Here is a 22,866-nt window from a genome sequence, read left to right on the forward strand (position 1 = left end):
TAAACATCTATAAGGTTACACGTGTCCCACTCCCTCAGCCGACTGTACTCCAGAACGAAAAGCCCAAGCTATCCAGCTTCTCCTTATAATGCAGTCATGACTACACCTTTGTGGACCTTTTTTGCATCCCTTTCAGCTTAATGACATCCGTCCTATAATCGGGTAACCAGAACAGCACACAATACTAGAAATCTGGTCTTACCAACACCTTGTATGGCTGTAATCCTCATTTGTGCCAATAAAATTGTTCTTGCCAAACATCTCCAACACCCTGTCTACCTGTGTCACCACAATTTGATATTGAGTCTTGCAGGCTGCAATATGCACATGTGGAAAATGAGGTGCTCTGGCTCAAAGCCGCATTAAGCGTGGTTGTGGCAGTGCCAGAGGCCACAGTCAGAAAAGGTTAAAGTGGAAAGGATAGATAGAACAGTGTGGAAAGATGCCCTTTAGCCTGAATCTTCCACACTGACCAAGGCTCTTATTCCCAGAGTTAAAGTGGGAGGAGACAGGAAACTCAGGATCTTTCCATAATCTCCCAATCTGCATGTGGGTTTCCACTGCAGAAGAGGCCATGTTATGTACTCTATCTAAATAGAGCACACTAAATTGCAGTAAGCCCATGAATCGCTGTCACCGCTGGATGGTAGTGTGATGATATGCTATTACACAAAAGAGTCTGGAAAAACAACCAACTGAAAAACCTCACAAAGATAAGCGTATACAGAGCCGTTGTCATACCCACACTCCTGTTCGGCTCCGAATCATGGGTCCTCTACCGGCATCACCTACGGCTCCTAGAACGCTTCCACCAGCGTTGTCTCCGCTCCATCCTCAACATCCATTGGAGCGCTTTCATCCCTAACGTCGAAGTACTCGAGATGGCAGAGGTCGACAGCATCGAGTCCACAATGCTGAAGATCCAGCTGCGCTGGATGGGTCACGTCTCCAGAATGGAGGACCATCGCCTTCCCAAGATCGTGTTATATGGCGAGCTCTCCACTGGCCACCGTGACAGAGGTGCACCAAAGAAAAGGTACAAGGACTGCCTAAAGAAATCTCTTGGTGCCTGCCACATTGACCACCGCCAGTGGGCTGATATCGCCTCAAACCGTGCATCTTGGCGCCTCACAGTTTGGCGGGCAGCAACCTCCTTTGAAGAAGACCGCAGAGCCCACCTCACTGACAAAAGGCAAAGGAGGAAAAACCCAACACCCAACCCCAACCCACCAATTTTCCCCTGCAGCCGCTGCAACCGTGTCTGCCTGTCCCGCATCGGACTTGTCAGCCACAAACGAGCCTGCAGCTGACGTGGACTTTTACCCCCTCCATAAATCTTCGTCCGCGAAGCCAAGCCAAAGTCAAAGTCACACCACTAGGTCACCAGGGGCCACCACCTGACGACCTTGTATATAAAGCCAACCAGAGCTCGGCTCCTCCATTCTGACCTGGGCTTGCACAGAGACGAGACCCAGGTGTATCTATTAAGTCTATTAAAAGTAGCGTTTGACCTTGCACTCTGTCTCGAGTGGTTGATGTGAGTCACAAGGCAGGGAGGGTATTGCCTAAAATTTTAGCTCCCAGGATTTCCAACATTCCGAGAAAACGAAGGGGAATCTTTTTAACTTTAAACCCTAAAACTCCATTCAAACTGATCTCTCACCTGCTCTGGGTGTTATGTTTTATCCTGCTGCACTTACCCACGGTTTGACTTGCTGGAGCAGAATTAGGCCATTCGGCCCATCGAGCTTTCCTCCGCCATTCGATGTCATGCTCCTCTCCACCCTATTCTCCTGCCGCCTCCCCGCAACGAACCCCCTTGACCGCGCCTCAGCCCACGCGTTAAACTTGAAGAAAACATCATCCACCCCGACAAATCGTGTGAAAACTGGAGACGTTGACCACTGATGGTGGTCGACCCGCCGAGCTCCTCCGACAGGTATTTTTACCACCTGTTAAAAATCAGTGAAGAGGACCCCATGACTGGAAAAGACGACAGTATAATCGTTATAACTCCCAAAAGAATGATTTTAAAAGCATTGTTTTAAAGTGCCGTGGCGGGAAGGAGCGGTGCACAGCGTGGAACTGCTCCGAGCACGTTGAGCGCGTCTGCGCGCTCCCCTGGAGCCCGTGCGCGCGAGGCGGCGGGAGACCGTGACGTGGGCCAACCTTCGATCCATGACAACAGGCTGGATGCTGCACGTTGGCCGCAGGAGTGGCGAGTTCGCTGCAACCCCTCCCAGCACCATGGCATCTCGGCTCCCGCTGCGCGTCTACTATGATCTCCTGTCCCAGCCTTCCAGGGCCGTGCTTTTATTCCTTAAATGCACCGGGATCCCCCACGTCGAAAACCCGGTGGCTCTCCGAAGAGGTAAGGAGTGCGACCAGGCCTCTGTCTCTCTGCAGACGCGGCTAACCCTTAGCTCCACTAACCCCCTAACCCGACGAGCGCTGGGAAGGATGGGTGGAGGGAGGGGGTGGGAACAGATCTGCAGAGTGAAACGGGACGAGAAGATCGCCTGGAAATTAAATTGCAGCGACGAGCAAAAGTTGAAAAGGAATGAGTTAAAATTGTCAGATTACAATTCAACGAAGGGAAACTGAGAACAAATTAAATCAGCCACACCTGCACAGGGTTGAAGCTACCCTAGATTGGTAAACCTTGGGCGCTTTTAAGCAAGTAGCCTTCCTGGGACCCAGATGCGATTACTGGGGCAAAGGTGCTTAAGCTGCAGGGGGATCGACTCATTAAATTGCCGGGGATCCCACCCTCGGGCTGAGGCGGTGACACGTCACGTACTCATGGGAACTTTCGGTAAGTTTCCCCTGAAGCCCCACTGCCCGTCAGTCGCCCTCTCCTGCTGATCGCGGCACCCCCCCCGCGCCACATCGACCTCTTCCCTCTATGGCAGGAACCTCACGCCCCCCCCAGGCCCCTCAACAGCAAGCACTTCACCCGGGAGGAGGGGTTTCCTGGTGACGCCAGCGCGCAAGCAGTGACGTCATAGGAGGTTCCGAGTCCGCCATCTTGCAGTTCCTGCCTCGGGCTGGGTGCATCCTGGCTCTGGCTCACTGAGGTTGGATTTGCACCAAGTTGACCGGGTCGGACCCTTTCAAGCTGCCGTGTGGGTGGGGCACTCACCAGGCAATTTGCCCAGTTCACCCCATTTTACACGGCAGCTTGAAAGGGTCTATTGAGAAGCTGGAAGGATTCAGCCAGTTAGACACTATATTCAACATATGCAAGAATACTTAGTGGTGGTCTGTGGATCAAATAAATGAGAACCAATGACGGTCATATAGTTATGCATCTTGTTAGGAAACCGGTTAACTTTCGTGACCCTCTCTCTGTTTGCAAAGTTTTTTTTTAGATAGCAATGTGGGAAAATTTTAACATAAATTAACATCATTACTCACCTTGTGGTCATTTACACTGCACACTTTAAGTTCCTGTGCAAGTTAGTCCCACTGCTTTTGTGAGGAGCAATGTGGACGTCGAATTCATGGGGTGAGTTTTGCGTTGTGATTTAGACTGCAGGCTTCCCCCGAAAAGTAGTCGGGGTCCTGCAGGATAAAGAGCAGTGCAAGAATTGACTGTAACTTCCTGCACTTTTTAGACTGCCTGTATAACCGCAATTTCGTTGATTGTGCCATTATATACCTGCAGTGTAAAAACCCTAATAGATAAGGTAGACAGTCAGCACCTTTTTTTTGCCCCTCAGGGCGGAAGTTGCAAACACTAGAGGACCTCTGTGCAAAGTGAAGGGAGGAAAGTTTGGGGGAGATATCAGGGGTATGGATTTTTTTTAGAACACAGAGTTGTTCTGGAATATATTACCGGGGGTAATGCTGGAGGCTGAAAAAACAGTGGCATTGAAGGGACTCTTAGACAGGCAAGTGGATGAAAGAAAAATAGAGGATTAGGAGGTTTAGCTTGGGGGAGTGGGGGGAATAGGTATATAAGTTGGCGCAACATCATGGGACGAAGGGCTTGTACTGTAATGATCTATGAATGAAGTACAGAATCTTATTGCTAAATCACAATGTTTGTGGGTAGTATAGTAAGTAGTTAAGCAGTCAATGGCCATATTGTCCTTCAAGTTCAAATTTATTCTTATCTGATGGTACATCTAAAACCCATCTTCGGCCCAGTGTGTGTATGTAGTGATCCAAAATAAATATATATGCAAATAATTTTTTGGTTTCTAGGGTTGCTGCGGCAAGCAGCTGTTTCCCAGCCTGGCAATCCTGGTTTTTAAGCTACTGTATCTCTTCAGTGAAGATAATGTCTCAACGATACTGTGGACTGGATGGTAAGGGCCCTTGATGATTCTCTAAGGGCTCCTTAATCACTATTCCCTGTAGACATGGTGGATAGAGGGGGGAACCTCAATTATCTCAGCAGTTTTAATCACTCTCCATACTGACCTCCGATCTTGTGCTTTGCAGCTACCATTACAACACTACGACGCAGCCAGCCAGGACATCCTGTATTATACTCCTTCCTATAAAATGTTGTTGGGATCATGGCCAGTAGGTTTGCACTCCTCAACCTCCTGAGGAAGTGTGTGCACTGCTGGGCCTTCCTGACCAGTGAGGAGGTGCTGTGGGTCCAGGATAGGTCGTCCTTTAAATGGTCATCAAGGAACTTTTTGCACCCCACTCTCTCTATAACAGAGCCATTGATGTGTGGTTTTTCATCCTCCTGAAATCCATAATCATCTCCTTGGTCTTGTCCATGTTGAGACTCAGGTGAATGGCCAAAGCCCAAAACATTGGTTACATATCTTTATCTATTTGACCTGCTGAGTTTCTCCAGCATTATGTTTTTACTTCAATCACAGTGACTGCAGACTTCCTTGCTTTACTCTTGACTCCGGTTGTTGCTCTTGCATCATGGTACAAGCCTCTGAAAGCCAACTTATCATTGTTGCCAATGAGACCAACTACCATTATGTCATCTGCAAATTGATGATTCTGTTGGAGCTGAACCTGGCAGTAGCTGCATTAACAGTAGTGCGCTGAACACGCAGCCTTGAGCTGCACTAGTGCTCGGTGTGATGCGGCTTGAGGTTTTGCTGCCAACCTGGACAGACTGCGGTCTTTTAATCACAAAGTCCAGGATCCAGTTGGGGCAATTTATCCACCAACCTCTGGTTGGTCAAATGAAGCATTGTTTTCTAGGTGGGTTAAGGATGGAGTGGAGGATCATTGTATGTGGATTGGATTGGGTCCATTGTGGCTGGTAGGTGTGCTACATAACCAGTAAGTCATTTAATCCAGCTATTGTCACTGTCTTGGGCACCAGGATGGTGGCTGGCTTGAATCCTGGGAGGAGTAATGGACTGCTGGAGTGAGATATTGAAGATGTCCATTAGGACCTGTCAGCTAGTCCAATTGTGTGAGTGTTGGTGCTTACAAGTGTTACAGTGTCAATGAGTTGTACTTTATGAGGAAGTATATACTAATATTGGAAGGTCTATAAGATTTGTTAGGCTATTTTTGGGATGCAAGGGACTTCCTATCAGAAATTAGATGTTCATTTCAGAGTTTAGAAGAATTTCAGGTGATCTATTGAAGGATGGCATGACTGGCTAGATATTGAGATGTTTCCAATGGTAGGAGAATATTAAACAAGGAGACAAAATATACCAGATTGTTTAAATCTTAGGTGCATAGGAATTTCTTCTCAAGGTTGTGGAATCTCTGGAATATTTAACCGTTGAGGATATATCATTGTGGATATTTGAACACTAGGTAGATAAACATTTGTAATTTTGGTGACTTGAGAGTGATGGGGCTGGTACAGTATAGATGACCATGTGGATTGGCAGGGCAATGTTGAGGGGCCAGGTTCTCATCTTTGAGCAGCACAAGAAGATACCAGTAAGTAAAATGCCTATTAAAAGTGCATCAGCTATTGCCTATGGGTTTTAAATGTTGGTTCGTGGAGAACAGGTAAAATGTGAGGAGTTGAAGAGTGACAAGGAGGAGATTGGAGATGTGTTGAGAAGTGATTTGACATGATCCGTTCTCCTCACCTGTCCTCATTTATGTGATTTGATCAGGTGAGCAGAAAAGTGCGGAGTTTACCAAACTGAATCCTGCGCAGAAAGTGCCAGTGATAGTCGACAATGGGTTTGTTCTAACTGAGAGGTGAGTATGACTTTTAGACATACAGGACGGTAACACCACTTCAGCCCACGAGTCCGTGCCACACAATTTTACCCAATTAACCTACACCCCGGTTACTGTTTTTGAATGGTATGAGGAAACCAGAGACCCAGGGAAAACCCCACACAACAGAGAGAGAATGTACAAATTCCTTACAGACAGTGCAGGATTTGGGCACAAAAGGAGAGAAGTAAAATGCCTATTAAAGATGTTTGGTGCCTAAATATTGCCTAGGGATTTAAAATGTTTTTTTAAAATCAATAGTCAACTCCTGTTGGTGGAATCACTTCTGTTGTCAGCAGCTTGGCCAACTATTGACAGCTGTATCAAGCTTACCACCTGGTGCAATGTCCACATTTGCATACCTGGTGCTTGATCACCTCTGTTAAAATTCAGAATATGCATCATTTGAATGCTATTCCATTTCTTACACTGGACACACCAAAGGGTAAATAGTCCCTGACGTTATAACGCAGATTTTTATCTATTTGTGTGTATTGACAAGGGGACCTTTGAACTGTGGCATTTCCCTTTGTAGGAGTTGTCATGGAGTCATACAGCACAGACCAGGCCTTTGGCGCAACATGTCCACACTGTCAAAATTTGTCTCTTGTTTACATTTGGTCCATAGCTTGCTATCCATATATCCAACTAAATGTTTTTTGTGTATCCTAAAAGTAGTTTCCAAATGATCTTCCAACAGTTCCTTTTACCATCTCAGCTTATCACAAATTGCTTTTGAGTGTGGGAAGTGGAACTACTGTGTGAGACATCAGCCCAGGGATATTTCCAAGTGATATAGTAGCTATCTCATGCAGAAAACTAGCTGCCACAAGCTCTTCAAACAGTAATGTCAAAAAAATACATCATGAGTAGATTGGGGGGATGGCTGTTGGTCAGGACCTCAGAGGAGAGTGCCAGAGAATTATTTGTATCCAATTTAGTGGGCAGGTTACATCTCTGAAAGTGTAGCATTCCCTTGGTCAAGAACTGGGCTCTCAGTACATATTTTGTAAATTCTACAGTGAGCACTTGAAAGAATCTACTGTGATGAAAGCACTTGGATAAGTTCACCTTGTCAGAACAATGGTCTCCAGTGATGGGATGATTTTAAGGGAACTCTGTAGACCAGTAGTTCTCACCCTTTTTATTTCCACTCACATACCACTTTAAGTATTCCCTATGCCATAGGTGCTCTGTGATTAGTAAGGAATTGCTTAAGGTGATATGTGAGTGGAAAGAAAGTTTGAGAACCACTGCTGTAGCAGGGGACACACGAGACACAGTAGATGCTGGAATCTGCTGGAGACTCTCGGCACAATGAACAGCATCAGTTGGAGAAAAAGAATGTTTGACATTTTTGGTCAGAAACCTTTATCAAGATTGAGAGTGCAAAGGAGAGAGAGTATATAGAGAACAGGGTGGGAGGGGTTAGAAAGGAGCCAGTAGGAGCCTGGTGAACCAGTGGATGGTATAGTGTTTTATTAAGCCTGATGTTACTATATCAATAAAAAGACAAAAGATACAAATCAGTTTAGTGATTGCTAGGAATTGATTGTAGGAGAGGAAGGCCTATCAATTTTCAATGGCAAAAACTATGCTGAATTTCTTGCCTGCCTTTCATACCAAGTTGCACAAGGTTCGAGCAAAATTGCTGAAAAACCAGATTATAATTTTACTGTACATGCACAACCAGACGAAACAGCAATTCTCCAGGCCACAGTGCACATACACCACATCACACATATACATAAAGATATAATTCAAAATGAATACGAATATTTTGCAATGATTTACTCGGTTACAAGATACTGTTCATCAATCTCACAGCCTGTGGGGAAGCTATTTCCAAACCTGGCAACCCTGATTTTGATGCCCCTCTATCTCCTCCTTGATGGTTGTGGGTCAAAAATACCATTTGCTGGATAGAAAAGGTTTTAATAATTCTTTGAGCCCTATTTGAGCAACACTCCCAGTTAATGTCAGTGGAGGAAAGAGAAAAGTTATCAACACAAGGAGTGATTTGTCATGTACATTGTACAAAGTACATTGCACCAAAATCCTCACTCGCTGGAGCCAAATAGATGACTTCATAAGAAAAAAAATAATAAATACAAACAATACACAATAAATATTCAGTTACCATGCAAATGGCATAATAGGGCAGTCCTTTTTGTGGTGTTGGCGCAGCCCATGATTAGTGTTTAAAAATAAGGGTGAGGTTCAAGACCCTGAAAGAAACATTAAGATGTTGGTCTTCGGCTTCTTTAGTATCTTCTACCCGAAGACAGCAACAAGAGGAGGTTGGGAACAGCGTGAACATCAAAGGGAAGGGAAATTAAGTTGACATTTGGGGTCAACCATCCTTCAGAGAAAGGTGAAATATCTGTTTGCTTTGATCAAAGTTGTCAAAAATTTAGACAAAATGTATGGTTACAGGTCTTTTTGATTCACGAGCCTATACTGGCCAAGTGTCGTTCCCTCCAGAATTTATGCTACAAAAATACTTTTTTCCTTTATTTGCCCATGCTCCAGTTTTATATTTGTATTCAAACAATTCACATTCCTGATCTTATTCAAGGTTATTTGTATGCATTTTCGTTTGACCATGTAGAAATGACTGCACTTTTTATACATAGTTCCCCCTTTTCAGGACATCATAATATTTGGGACATTTGACTTCACAGGTGTTTGTGATGACTCAGGTTTGTTTAATTGCTTCAATGGTGCAGGTATAAGAGAGCTAGACTTGCTTCTAAGCTTTTGATGACCTTTGAAGTCTGTAGTTGCCATTTTTCAATGCGAGGGCCAGAGTTGTGCCAATGAAAGTCAATGAAGCCATTATGAGGTTGAAAAACAAGAATAAGAGACATCGCCCAAACCTTAAGATTATGAAAATTAACTGTTTGGAACATCATTAAGAAGAAAGAGCGTACTATTCACAAAGGAACTGGTGGGCTAAGGAAGACCTCCACTCCTGATGACAGAAGAATTCTCATCATGAAGAAAAATTCCCAAACACCTATATAACAAATCAGAAATACTCTTCAGGAGGCAGGTGTGGGTATGTCAATCACTACTGTCTGCAGATAGGTAAAGGTTCCATTATTGTCATGTAATACTACATTTAGAATGATACATATTTTGTTTACGGTAAGGCATCACTTTGTCCAGCATCCCTCACAGAAACCCACAAGACCTGGTATTCCTAGGCGATTTTCCCCCTCCAAATACTGTCCATTCCTGTGCCTGCTTAGCTTGTGAGATCAGATAATCCAAGGCATATTCTTCTGTAAACTTCTCTAGGTGTACCTTGGAGAGTATTCTGGCTGGTATGGAGGTGCCAACTCTAAGAACCAAGAATAAACTCCAAAAGGTTGTTAACTCAACTTGCAACATCACAAGCAAACAGACTTCACTCCGTCGAGAACATCTCCATAAACCAGTATCTTTAAAAAAAAGCAGCCTCTATCTTCAAAGACCCCCACCACCCAGGCCATGTGCTTTTCACTCTGTTACCACATGTGGAAAAAGTACAGAAGCCTTAAGACGAACCCTCAAAGGCAAAAGGACAGCTTCTTCCCAGATGCCATCAGATTCCTGAATAATCAATGAACCATGGACATGGCCGTACTTTATGTGCACTATTAGTTTAACTTTTTTTATATAAAACTAAAATGGTTATAATATGAATGTTTGCACTATGATGCAGAACACCAAATTTCATGACAATAAATTCTGATTCTGGCCATTAGATGCTGTTCAGGACTTCAAGACCATGAACAGAAATACAGAGGCGACGCTGCAAGATGGAAACCACAGAAACCCCATGGCCAAATCAGTTTGCCAAGAAATATTTAAGAGTCTGCAGAATTCTGGAAAAAGGTTTTGTGGACAGATAGGCCAAGATTAACCTGTATCAGAGTGATGGCAAGAGCAAGTGTGGAGGTGTAAAGGATCCAAAGCATACCACCTCATCTGTGAAACATGGTGGTGGGGGTGTTAAGGCCTAGGAATGTATGGCTGCCATAGGTACTGGCACATTTATCTTCATTGCTGTAACTGCTGATGGCAGGAGCAAAATGAATTCTGATATGTATAGAAACATCTGCTCAAGTTTAAACAAATGCTTCCAAACTCATTGGATGGCACTTCATCCTACTGCAAGACAATGATCCCAAACATACTGCTTCTGGAATCGACAATGTGCACTTAATCACATGAGAATTGTTTGATTACAAATTTAAAACTGGAGTACAGGAGCAAATAAAAGGGGGGAAAAAGTCTTTGTTCCAAACACGGAGAACACGGTACACTCATTTAACCTACAACCACCCCCACAACCCTGTACGTTTTGAAGGGAGGGAGGAAACAGGATTTCCCAGAGGAAGCCACGTAAACATGGGAAGAACGTACAAACTCCTTACTGGATTGGAACCCCAGTTACTGGCACTGTAATAGCATTGCACTAACCACTACGCTACCTGTACTGCCCTTTAAAAAGCAGAAATTGAAATAAAGTGAGAGGGATCATTTGAAATGTGATGAGTTGAGGCATAACATATTAAAACAAAGATACAGTTATGACTGGAGTAAAGAAAGCACATCCCAACATTGATGTACAGAGGAATGGGAGGGTCCAGGTCCATAGTTCCTTGAAAGTGACCATACAAGTTGATAAGGGAGATAAAGATGCTTGCCTTCAATGGTCAAGGCTTTGAATATAAAAATTAAAAAGTCACATTCCAGCTGTACAATGTTTCAGAGGTCCTTTGAATACTTTGTGCAATTCTTGTTGCCCCATTGCAAGAAGGATGGGAAAGTTTTGTAAACAATACAGGAGAGATTTACCAGGATTCTGCTTGGACCACGTCAGGGATCTCCAAAGTGGTCGGTTGTCAACCCCTGGAGGTCAATGGGTCTATCCAAGGGATCAATAAATTCAAGGGGGTCAACAGAACTTTAGTGGTAGAAAGCAGGGGCAGATCATTGGAAAATGGCAGTGGTGGCCAACCTCTTGTGAGAGTGGGTCTTGGTGGACGCCATGTTGTATTTGGCTTTGGCCTTTGAATAAGTGGAGAGCGAACAGTAGAACGGATTCAGCGTAAAATAAAAATGTCAGTGTTCTTAGAATCTTCGGTAGCGGTGCCAACTCCACCCCTCGGCCCCCCCCACCTCCAGTGCCGGATTCCATGCCTGTGGGTCAATAGGGATCAAGTATTCCAAGAAAGGGTTGATGGTCTAAAATGTTTGGGAACCCCTAGACGAGGGGGTGCAAGCTGCAAGGAGAGGTGGGACAAACTGTTTTATCTGGAGCTTCAGAGGCTGAGGGGCGACCTAATAGACCTTTATAAAATTATGAGAGGCTTTGATAGGGTAGACATACACAATCTTTTTCCAGGGTAAAAATGTGAAATGCTAGAGGGCATGTGACGGACACTCATTTAAAGGGTAAATTTTTAAATGGAGAGTGCTGGGTGTCTGGAATGGGTTGCTAGGGTAGTGGTTGAAATAGATATGATAATAGCTTTTAAGAGACCTCCAGACAGGAACATATAGGGAATAGAGGGATTTGATCACGTGTAAGCAGCAGACCTTTAATTTGGAATTGTGCTCAATGCAAGCATTGTGGGCCAAAAGGCTGTTCCTGTGCTCGGTTTCCTGTGAGGATGGGGAAATGGAAACAGGCATCAGAAGTAAATGGAAAACGGGAGAAGGTTAAAGAAACTGGAGACACGAGAGGAGGCAGATGCTGGAATGCAGATTTTAAAAAAAACTACTGGAGGAAACCATTCGTTTTGAATGGTTAGTGTAAGAACAGACCAAAACAATGAGTCCATCTACTTGTAGATTGGGGAGGAGGTAAATATGGACTGTGCATGGTTGGAGAATGTAGGGAAGATCTCTCCCCTAGGTTAACAAGGGACATTCATTGTGTGGGAGATGATTACATGGAGCCATTGTACCAAGGGGACTTTAAAGTTGACATTTGGTTCTGCGAGACTGATCAATTTACCAAATCACTACCTTTGTCATTCAGTGTGATGACAGTTTAATTCAGAGATTCAATACAATAACAGGCCCTTTCAACTTATTAGCCCACACCACCCAAATATTCTCACATGTAACCCTATACATCTTTGAAATGTTGGAGTTGGTTCTTGTGGAACAGAATGCTGAAAGTACAGTTAGACTGATTAAGGAAAATTGGGACTGTAAATATTGTGTTGAATAGGTCTTGAGAGGGTAAGCGCTGAAAGGAAGTGCCCAGATTGATTGGAAAATCTGGAGATGGTATCCCTAGACTGGAATGAGGTGTCCGAGACAAAGAAGAGGGAAAGGCTCAAACATCAGCATCCTGTTTGGCGCAGAGTTCCTATGATGGGTATGAAGTGAGGCAACTACACATAGTTGGGACCCAGAAGAATTTCACATAACCCATGAAGTCAAGCCTGTAATGTTGGAGGTTGTCAGCAAGAGAAATTGCTCACTTTGAACAGTAAAGGTGGAAGTATAGGGCAAGGAATAGATGAGGACAGAACATTCGAAGCAAGGTTACACAACATAATACATGGGCATCTGGTTATTCTTGGTCTTGCTGATGGAATAAAGTTTAAGTGCAGAAAGCATTAAATTTCTATGTAACTAGATACAAGGATTCTGTTCACACAGTGTTGCCATTTTGAAGTACCTGGCGACAAAGTATGACGTCCCTCAATTCTGGTACCCGCGAGATGTGTTTCTACAGTCAAAGGTGGATGAATACATGGCTTGGCAGCACACCAATGTGAGATTTCATGCAGCTAAAGTCTTCATCCTGGAGGTCTGTATTAAAGCAGAAAGACTCATTTATAATGGCGGTTTTCTTTTTATACATAGGAACTTCAGACATCCCAAATTGCTCTAAAACCAGTGACTTATTTTTGATGTGAAATCACTATTGAAAAGTTAATTGATGCACAGCAAGTTCCCATAAACATCATTTGTTTTAGTGATCTTGATTAAAGGATAAATAGACCCTGAATAATTGAATCTAAAACTTGAGGTGAGAGGAGAAAGATTATAAAGGATTCTGGGGGACAATTTCTTCAGAGAGTGTTTGTGTATGGAACTAGCTACCAGGGGAAGAAGTGGGGACAATTGGCTACATGGAAAGGTTTATGGGGAACATGGGCAATTGGTACAAACTTGGTTGGCACAGACAAGTTGGATCCAAGGTGATTTAATGGAAATAATCAAGATTTAGTATGTTGCAGGATTTGTGCAGGTGCCTGGCAATTGTGATTTGCTTCCCAAATACTGCCAATTTTGCCATATCAGGGTCAGTGAATACCAGCTTGCCAGGTATCATTAATTTCCCTTTGAATTTATTGGTGTTACACCAATATCAACAAGGGGATACAGTACACTAATACTTGTCCTTGCACTAGTAAAATGTTGCTTTTACTCATTGATATTTCCCTGTAACTATGCACTTCTGTAGTTTTACTTGCTGTTCTATGTATGGGATTTCTAGCTGGACTGCTTGCAAAACCAACTTTTTTACTGCACCTGGGTACATGCAAGAATAAATTTGCTTCTTCATTGGCCAGCTGATCATGCATTTCATTGAACAGCATCATCACTTTATTATCTCCCATTTTGCCCTTCATTTCTGTTTCACCACATCTCCCATAGCTTTATTTGCCAGGCCATCTGCAACCTTCCCAACCTGTATTAAAAAGAGTGTTGAGCAGTTTAGGACAACATAGTGCTCCACAACTTTCAATCTGGGAAAAGCAGCCCGGCACCCCAAACCAAACCCTTCAATTCCTTTTAATGTCATTGCACAATCCTGTGACCTTCACCGAGGGCAAATGATGCACAGGAACACCATCACCCTTGGGTTATCTCACCCCAATTTTGACTTGGAAAGGTATCAGTTTGTTTGTTGTTAGCCAAGATGTAATCCTGGAACTTCCTTTCTGAATGAATATGTCAAATACATACATACATACCCTATAGAGATGCAATAAAAGGTTGACTTGTATAGTCAGTAATACAGCATAGAATAGGCCCTTTGGGCCAACTTGTCCAGCTCATTCTGGGCTGGTCCTATTTGCTGTATCCTGTCCTTAGCCTTCTAAGATATTCCCATCTATCTGTCCAAATTTTTGACTATTGTATATCAGTGCAACTCCCTAGTTAAATAGAGAACATATTAATAAAAAAAGGAAGTAGTTGTCTGAAAGTGGTACAGAGGTCATAAATGGTCTTGAGCTACTGTTGATTTGGGTGTTATGGGGGCTTCAAGAGTTGTATTGCTATTGGAAAGTTGCTGGACCTTTACCTGATGATAGCAGTGACAAAGGTGTTTTACTAAACATTGGGATTAGCTACACAGAAAGACAAAAGTTGGCTTACCATTATATTCTCAAGGTGGGATTATAAATGCTGACTTCACAATGCCAAGGTAAATTTAAAAGCATCCATTCCCACCATTTTGGGATCATTTGCAAGGTACTACATCTACTTGTGCAAGCTCTCATGAAGAACTAAACTGCTTTCTAATAGAATCTGTTAGTGTTTGGAACTTTTTTTCTGGAACATACTTGTGCAGGTTTTGATCCCCCACATGTCAGGGCAACCAGTGGACAAGGTCAAGTTGGACAAGGCTCTGATTGAATTAAAGACAACTTTGGACCTATTGGAATCTATGTTTCTGAAGAATCAGCCTTTCCTTTGTGGTGAGCAGATTTCAATAGGAGATCTCTTGGCCATTTGTGAACTCATGCAGGTAAGGAGTTTAAATACCTTGCTCGAAGCTAACATTGTAAAATGTATGGGGAGACTAAACTAAATTCATGGGATTATAGCCAGGCAACGTGACCCATTGTGAAAGGGTTTAGAAACATCCAAATTTAGCAGACAAGTTCAAAACTCGATTGTTTATAAAGTATAAAAGTAAGTCAACTTAATTTTTGAGCTTCTGTACAACCCACCACATGATTTGGAATCATTTAAATTTTTAATTAAGATTTAGTATCTGGAAAGCTGCTTTCAAATAGCAATTCCTCAACTCAAGATCCATGAGGTTTCAAAGGGCGTACTAAAAATTCATTAATTTTGACACTACACCAGGTTGTAGGTGCGTGATCCACATTTCCTCAAGTTTTAGACTCTATTCCGATTTGTATTTCCACATTCACTCTGCATTTTAACTGTCTTAGTTTGCTGACATCCATCATGTTGCTTAATTTGCCTTCGGCAACATGTGTTTTAGGTTAGGGCAATTGGGTTTAGCCAGATTGGAGCTGGCCACAGAAGAGATCTCAGAAGAAAACCTTGAGCCTCCACTGTAGGAGTTACTTTTTGGTTAAAATTGCATTGTTATATTTACAATGACAAATAGCAATAATTTCTCCAGTTTTCTTTACCCCTTTGCACTAATCTGGAATCAGGCAATGATATGCTGCTACTCTTAAGTTGTACTGATTATCTTAAAAATATTTAAGACTAAAGATTTAACACAAAGAGAAGCTGGAGGAACTCAATGGGTCATGCAGTATACACGGAAAAAAATAATCAATGTTTTGGGCCAGGACTCCTTTATCAATAAAGTCCCACTCTGAAATGTTGACCCATGGAAGTAGCCTTTTCCTCCAGGTCCTCATTGTTTACTCAAGATTCCAGCGTGTAGTTTTTGTTTCTCACCACAGATATTACATTTTGAATTTCTTTTACCCATTGTTTACATTCAGCCACTTGGAGCAAATCGTGACATAATGAAAGATCGGCCAAAGTTGGTTGCCTGGCAAAATAGAGTCCGGACGTTTGTAGGAAAACCATTTGATGAGGTGCACTCTTTCCTTTATCAACTGAGAAATAAAGCCAAGCTTTAAAGCTGAATCACCTTGAAATTCAAATTTTGCTGGGACTCCAAATCTTTTAAACTATGTGCCTTTATAAACAGCTGGAGAAATGTACCAATATATTGTTTAACAGTATTAAGCACCCATTTTCAACAAATCTTGTAGTGAACATTGCCTAGGTAGAATCAACAATCTATCAAAAGGGGTTACAGGGTCTAAGTTACAGGGAAAGGTTAAATAAATTAGGTCTTTATTCTTTGGAGCGAAGAGGTTTGAGAGGGGATTTGATTGAGGAATTTAAAATTATTAGGGTTATGGATAGAATTTACATGGATAATTTTTTTTTCCTTTAAGGGAGAAGATACAAACAAGAGAACATGAGTTGAGAGTTAGGGGGCAAAAGTGTGGAGGAAACACGGTGGGGGGGGGGGGGGGACTTCTTTACTCATAGTGGTGGGTGTGTGGAACGAGCTTCCAGACAAAGTGGCGGAGGCAAGCATTTAAGGAGACATTGGATATGTATATGGATGGGAAAGGAATGGAGGGTTATGGATTGTGCATTAGTCAGTTGGGTTAGGTGGGAGCAAGTGTTCAGCATGCACTGTTATTCTTATATGGTTACAAACTGAAGAATGACCTGAGCAGTTACCCTTATTGGAAAACAAGGGTCTTAATAAATATTTTAATTCATTTAATACTTTTGGTTTCAATTCCTTTCTTCCCATCTAGCCCAATGCACATTAGGGATCTTCATTTAATGCTCTGTTCAAAAGACAATAGAAGCAAATTTAACAGCAACTTACAAAAAAAAACTAAACATACATGCAAGGAAAAGTCTGGAGCTGAGAGACAGTTAACATTAACCAGGAGGAACAGTTCTTTTCAAGCTGACATAAATGAAAGGGCCCAATGATCTTCTCCTGTGCTGCATCACTTCAAGGTTTTAAAATCTGCCCATCAGTTTTGAGCTGCAACTACTAAAGGATAAACAGAACTGATTCCTAGTATACACCAAGCTACAGTAATATTCTTTTGTACTTTGCATATTAAAGCAAGCTTACCATGCTCCATGCACAAGTCAATTTGTTGCTGTAAGATATGGAATAACATTTAGATTCCATGCCATTCTGTCCACAAGGAACTTGCCAGTAAACAGCAAAAGCTTTGATACTATGAAACATTTTATTTTGCCCAAACATAATGCAAAGGTATAACTGCCGTAGAAATTTATTGATCTGTACAAAATGTTCATCAGCCTTAACTTACAAAATTTTTCATACAATCTTTCTCAAAAATATGAGAGAAATGTAAAATGATAAAACAGCAACTGGAGTTGTTAGAACACACATTTGGATTGGGTCCTGACAAGTCCAGATTTTATCTATTTATTTATTTAGATGTATAGCACAGTAATGGGCAATTTCGGCCCACGAGTCAGTGTGACCCGATTTACCCCCAATCAACTTAACCCCCCCCGCCGAACATTTTTAAATGGTGAGAGGAAACCAGAACCCCTGGAGAAAACCTATGCAGAGACAGGGAGAGCGTACAAACACCTTACAGTCAGCGCAGGATTCAAACCCCAGACCCAATCGCTGGCGTTGTAAAGGCATTGCGCTAACCACTACATCAACCATGCTGCCCAATCCCTTCAGGTTGTCTTAAAAATACTTTGATTCAAAAATCACTAAATTCTACAGGCAAACAGCTTGGAATTCAATGCACGGGGATTGGACATGTCATTTTGAGCAATGCTTGGATCCAAATCATGTGTCACTATGAGCTATGTGTGAGAATGGGGGCTGTGGAAAGTCAACTGTTTCAAATCCTGTACAATTATGCTAAAGTTGACTTGCTTCACCAATATTTGCTTTGTTACAGTAAATCCATCATATTGTATTGCAATAATTCAAATTTTAGCGCAATTGTGTAGACACATCTTGCCATGCACTAATTATGAATACTGTGTGAATAAGACTGTGGTGTTTCATTTATGCTTAAGATTAATAGGCTACTTCTCAATATAAGGAAGTTGCAGCTGGAAGGTTAGTGACCACTGATCAATTTTTAAATTCAAAATAAAACTTTAATGTAGTAAGCTTTGAGGTACACTAAACACAAACCTTCTGAGTTTTCAAAAGGGCAAATGCAAGACATTTAAAATTACCTCATGCCATTTTTCATTTGCCAGTCCATCAAATTGGCATGGAGAGAAAGAGCAAAGACCACGTAAATACCAAAAAAAATTTCTAATCAGTTTTCCCCAAAGATTGAGTTCATCTATGCAGCAAAACCACATTGAAGATTCCAACAATATAGAATACCCAAAATTTAACAATCAATAAAAGGCAAATTCAAAATTGGCTCCAAACAGTTTATCTATAACAAAATGGAACAAAACAAATCAAGGCTCAAGAATGCTTCTAAATGGTTTTTATCCCCCTCCTCCTTTTTTTAAAAAAGCCAAATTCTTAGTTACATCTACATGTGATCTATTGATCTGACTGGCACTAAATCAAAGTTTAACTATCTTTGAAACTAAATAGTTTGAACAAGTGCAATCAAAAAAGAACACAAGATATAGTATTGCTGGTGGAATCTCAATGTTGCATCTCATATTGAAAATAAACATTCTCAAAATTTGTTCTTAGATTTAGTTTCAATAATGTTTTCCCACCCCCCAAAAAAAAGACAAGTTAACACTTTGTTCTTAGCTCTCTGCCACCTTTCAATGTACATTGGCAGATGAAGCTATCAAATAGCACAACTACTGGACTCGAAAGGAACAAAAAAAAAGACACGCAAAAGATATTGCCGAACATTTCAAACTTGACCAGGTAATTTTGGAACCAGTTTAAAGGATGAATTACCACCAGGTTGAAGTCAAAGTAGAAGATTGAACCTACATAAATGAAGCAACAAGAGCACAGCACGTAGACAAATCAAAAAAATGAAGGAAAGCTGCCACTCCCAGTAATTGGGGGTCCATGTGGGAGAGGAGGTATTAAATTAGTCTCTCACTTGGTTAACTCAAATGAAGCTAGGTTCATGTTGCAATGCAAGTTGTCATTGTGACAGGTTAAAAATAATTATCAACAGAAAAGATTAGATGGCAGCAATAGAATTTGGGCCAATATAGCCTCAGAATGGTCTTATAGCTTTTCAAAATAACAGACAAGTTTGTGTGATAAAGGAACAAGGAAAAAAACATAGTATATTCATGTCACTTTGGTACAAAGAGATTTTACTCTAATTTGTCTGTAAATATTGCATAGCATTTCCAAAAACTGACTGCTCCAGTTTATCTGCTCCTCCACCTCCACTTCTGCCTCTCTTGATGGCCTGAAACACTGAGTGCAGGAACACCTCCAGTATCTCAGTAAGGTATGCAATTTCATGTCTACATCAGAATAGCAAGCATTAGGCTGGTAGTAAAAAGATTAGCATGAAATGACACAACCCAAGCTCCACACGCACACTCCAGCAGACATTAATTCTTGGAAAACAGCTGATGTTCACCTCTAACTAGTCAGATCCAAAGAACAAAGATTAATCCTCTTCCTGCCAATCTCCTCTACCTCGGGCCAAAGGATTTTACACTGGGGTCATCATGATTTGTATGGCTCAGAACAATACATGATGGAAATACTTTTTTCAGCACTGGATTACCAATATAAAGTAACATTACAAGAATAATTTTTCACCTACAAAATGATAGAAAGTTAAAATGGCAGTTCTGTAGGGCAAAAAAAAAATCAAGAAATCTCCAGTTTCTATCATGTTCTAAAGTGCCTCTGCCTTCACCATCTAGGGCAAAAGGCTGCTGTCAGCCAATAAACTTTGGGATCCAGCCCCACAAGGTCAACTGACAGCGTTCATCAATTATTACCAGCAGCAGAGATTAAAGTGGTAATTTAACCTAATTTTTTCTTGTCAAATTTTGCACCTCACGTTTTGAGCACGGTGCAACATCATTCTGATTCGATCTCACTTCCCCTGCCACCTAATTGCAAATTTTCACTGGTTTGATCAGTGTAAAGGCAGCACTTTATTTTTTGTACAAAATTTGATCCCTCATGAATTTAAACTTTTAATACCTTAATGTAGAAAGCACAAAAAAAGTTTTTAAAAATCTCTTCAGTAGGACTGCAAATAATCTTCCATTGCAATCTCCAAATAGCAAGGTATGATTCTAATTTGAAATATCTTAATTTCAATCATTACAGTTAATTTTTTTAAGAAACACTGAAGGAATAAACATAAAAAAATTTGTATAAAATGGACTTGGTGTCCAGAATAAATCAAGTGGAATCAGTTTCCTGGTTCCTCACAAGTGAGAGGTAAATGTTACATTGCGTCCACTTGTTTCTCTACTCCTTAGAGGCATTGTTCAGAGCAGAATGTGTGGGTCGTTTAGCAGGCATAGGGCAGTCCTCTTCATGTGCTCTTTTTCTGCTAGTTGATGGCTAAAACAAAAGAAAACTTGTTCAATCAAGCCCTTCCTAGCCATAACCTTAGCAAATATTTCAAGTATTTCATAAAGTACATAATAGCAGCATCCCAGTGTTACAAATTCCCCAATACAATTGCAAGTTTCTCAAGCGAAAAGAGAAAAAAGTTTAATAAATGTACGAAGTTAACACAGGCATAAAACAAATTGGTACAAGTAGTCTTGCTTTCCACACGGGGAACCAGACAATAATTAAGAAATAAAATTGAGCAGCCAAAGCACTGACAACATTTTCCCAATTTGTTCTACCACTGAACAATTATTTACAATGGCGAGAATAGGCATAAATATATTGGGAGGCTTAGGGGCAAGCCATCTGCTTTCAATTTTATTGGTAGTGTGGATTTAAATGTGTCACAATTAAATAATGAACCAAAAATGTCACTTTATTTATGTGCAGAGATGCAGGGAAAAGCCAAATGAACAAACTATGCTTTTCTCTCCCTCCAACTCCTCCCAGCCACTTTATCCAACTGTCTTGCTATCTTGTTTTATCTCCTTTCTCATCAATTGAATGAAATTTAAATATTTTAAGTCTGTCATTTTCAAGAATGCAAAACCTTGGAATGAATCAGAAAAAGGAGTTAGGCACTAAACGTTTTCATAACCACCAATGAATTGGATCGGAATCCAAAATTTAGATGATGCACAAAAACAAACATTGAGCAGGGTCAATCATGACTGCATTGGTGACATTCTTGCCTCCACATTGGACGATAGGGGGATGTGGATGGGGAGGAGAGGCTAGTTTGTGCGATAGCCTTAGCTACATTCACAACTATTTTGCAGTCTAAAAGGAAGTTGGACATATGTATAGAATAAAAATATGCAAGCCAATTGGAAAAGCATAATCATCAGTCAAATGGTCTATGCTGCAGAAAACAAATTAGAGGCCTAACTCCGAAGTAGCAAAGTACTGAAGATGGAAAAGTACCACTCACATGCCAAATAGTTGGGCTTGAATGCATTTTTATCATTTTACCAAGGATAATAGCCAAAATGTACACCAATAAACACAGAATTGAGCTGCATAGTGCAAATTAGAATAGATCTTTACCATTCTCCATCTGCTTTGTTCCAAATTGATCAAAATCTCTTCTAATGTTGAAGAAAATGTCACTCCAATAAACAGTCAGCTCACATACAAAATTTAATGTTGAGTCTCACAAAAAAAATATGGTAGATCAAAGATTTACCTTTGCAGGTGACTTCTTGTGTAAAGATGCTTCATTTGGCACAGACCTCAAGTGTGCAACTATCTTTTACCCATTCTCTTTTCAGAGAATGTTTCCATTTACTTTCAGTATTTGTATTCACTTTTCAGAGAGACAGTTATACAGGGTACAGCACAAAAACAGACCCTTCACTCCAACTCAAACTAGCCAAGTTGCCTTCCTTTGTTGTCCATTTGCTTGTGTTTGGCCCATGGCTCTCTTAATCCTACCTATCCATGTACCCATCCACATGGCTTTTAAATATTGTAATTGCAGCCTCCTCTACCACTTTCTCCAGCAGCTCAGTCTATGTACTCACCACACTCTCTGTGAAAGACTCTTCCAACCACCCCCCCCACCCATGTCCTCTTTAAATCTATTGCCCTCTAGTTTTAGAGTCTTGTACCCCAGAGAAAAGACTGACAATTCACCATATCCATGTCCCGCATGATTTCATAAAACTCATGTCACCCCTCAGCCTCCTTTGCTCCAGGGTGGGGGAAGGGAAAAATCAGTCTCAGCCAATCTAGTCCTTACACCTCAAGCCCTCCAAACCGACCAACATCCTTCTGAACCTTCTCTGATCCTCTAGCTAGTCACATCCTTTCATTTTGAAAAAACCTTAACCAGCTCCATATTTCATCCATAGGCTTGACAGATTTTCCTTTAATAATTTTGACTGATAAAATATATTTCTAATTGTTTTAATTTTCAGGATTATACAAAATTATAGAGGCTGGTCATGTTGATCAATGACAAGACACCATTACAGATATGTGCCTGTCAAAACAAAGATAGGCAAATCAAATCATACCTCCATTGATTCATTTGGCAATTAATCTTACAGATACCACAGTGTATACATTAAATTCTAATTGAAATGGAAATATATTTTGCTTCATCATAATCCTTCCAAATTTGTTCATCTAATTTACAATTTTGATTATTGCTATGCAGCATTGTCTTTTTTTTTCATTTGTGAATTTAAACACTGATCTGACCAATATAAATTAATTAGTAATTTAGACTAAATTACACTATTTTTTCCCCAACCCACTATAATCAAGTATGAACCAATTGTACAGGAACAAGTACTATGAAGAAAATTGGTAGTTTA

The 22,866-nt window shown here is 41.2% G+C and overlaps 2 protein-coding genes and 1 long non-coding RNA gene across 5 annotated transcripts in view; 1 reads left to right on the forward strand and 2 right to left on the reverse strand.

Annotated features, from left to right (window-relative positions):
* The window catches only part of LOC138761081 (uncharacterized), a 104,956-nt gene extending 102,060 nt beyond the window's left edge, over window positions 1–2,896 (reverse strand). For 2 of the 3 annotated variants that reach the window (XR_011356102.1, XR_011356103.1), the window contains exon 1: window positions 2,627–2,896. This is a non-coding gene — a long non-coding RNA (uncharacterized lncRNA). Of the gene's footprint in view, window positions 1–1,700 lie in introns of all 3 variants that reach the window. The other variant, XR_011356104.1, reaches the window with a different exon arrangement.
* On the forward strand, window positions 2,144–16,720 carry gstt2 (glutathione S-transferase theta 2). The gene is made up of 5 exons (XM_069932667.1): window positions 2,144–2,371; window positions 6,069–6,156; window positions 12,847–12,997; window positions 14,774–14,950; window positions 15,915–16,720. The coding sequence occupies exons 1-5, from the start codon at window positions 2,179–2,181 to the stop codon at window positions 16,053–16,055; spliced, it is 750 nt and encodes a 249-aa protein (XP_069788768.1). The 5' UTR covers window positions 2,144–2,178; the 3' UTR covers window positions 16,056–16,720.
* Window positions 16,721–17,188: 468 nt separating this feature from the next.
* The window catches only part of chek2 (checkpoint kinase 2), a 55,144-nt gene continuing 49,466 nt past the window's right edge, over window positions 17,189–22,866 (reverse strand). Inside the window, exon 14 of the mRNA XM_069932666.1 lies at window positions 17,189–20,491. Coding sequence (XP_069788767.1) covers window positions 20,396–20,491 — 96 coding nt within the window. The 3' untranslated portion in view covers window positions 17,189–20,395. The remainder of the gene's footprint in view (window positions 20,492–22,866) is intronic.

The sequence above is a fragment of the Narcine bancroftii genome, chromosome 4 (assembly GCF_036971445.1).
Source record: "Narcine bancroftii isolate sNarBan1 chromosome 4, sNarBan1.hap1, whole genome shotgun sequence".
Classification (NCBI taxonomy): domain Eukaryota; kingdom Metazoa; phylum Chordata; class Chondrichthyes; order Torpediniformes; family Narcinidae; genus Narcine; species Narcine bancroftii.

What these genes read in the sequence shown, in the direction of transcription:
- gstt2 (XM_069932667.1), top strand. Translation starts at nt 2,179, where the DNA reads ATGACAACAGGCTGGATGCTGCACGTTGGCCGCAGGAGTGGCGAGTTC. An exon ending in GGGTTTGTTCTAACTGAGAG is followed by an intron (nt 6,157 to 12,846) that starts GTGAGTATGACT and finishes CTGTTCACACAG; the next exon opens with TGTTGCCATTTTGAAGTACC. An exon ending in CCATTTGTGAACTCATGCAG is followed by an intron (nt 14,951 to 15,914) that starts GTAAGGAGTTTA and finishes GTTTACATTCAG; the next exon opens with CCACTTGGAGCAAATCGTGA.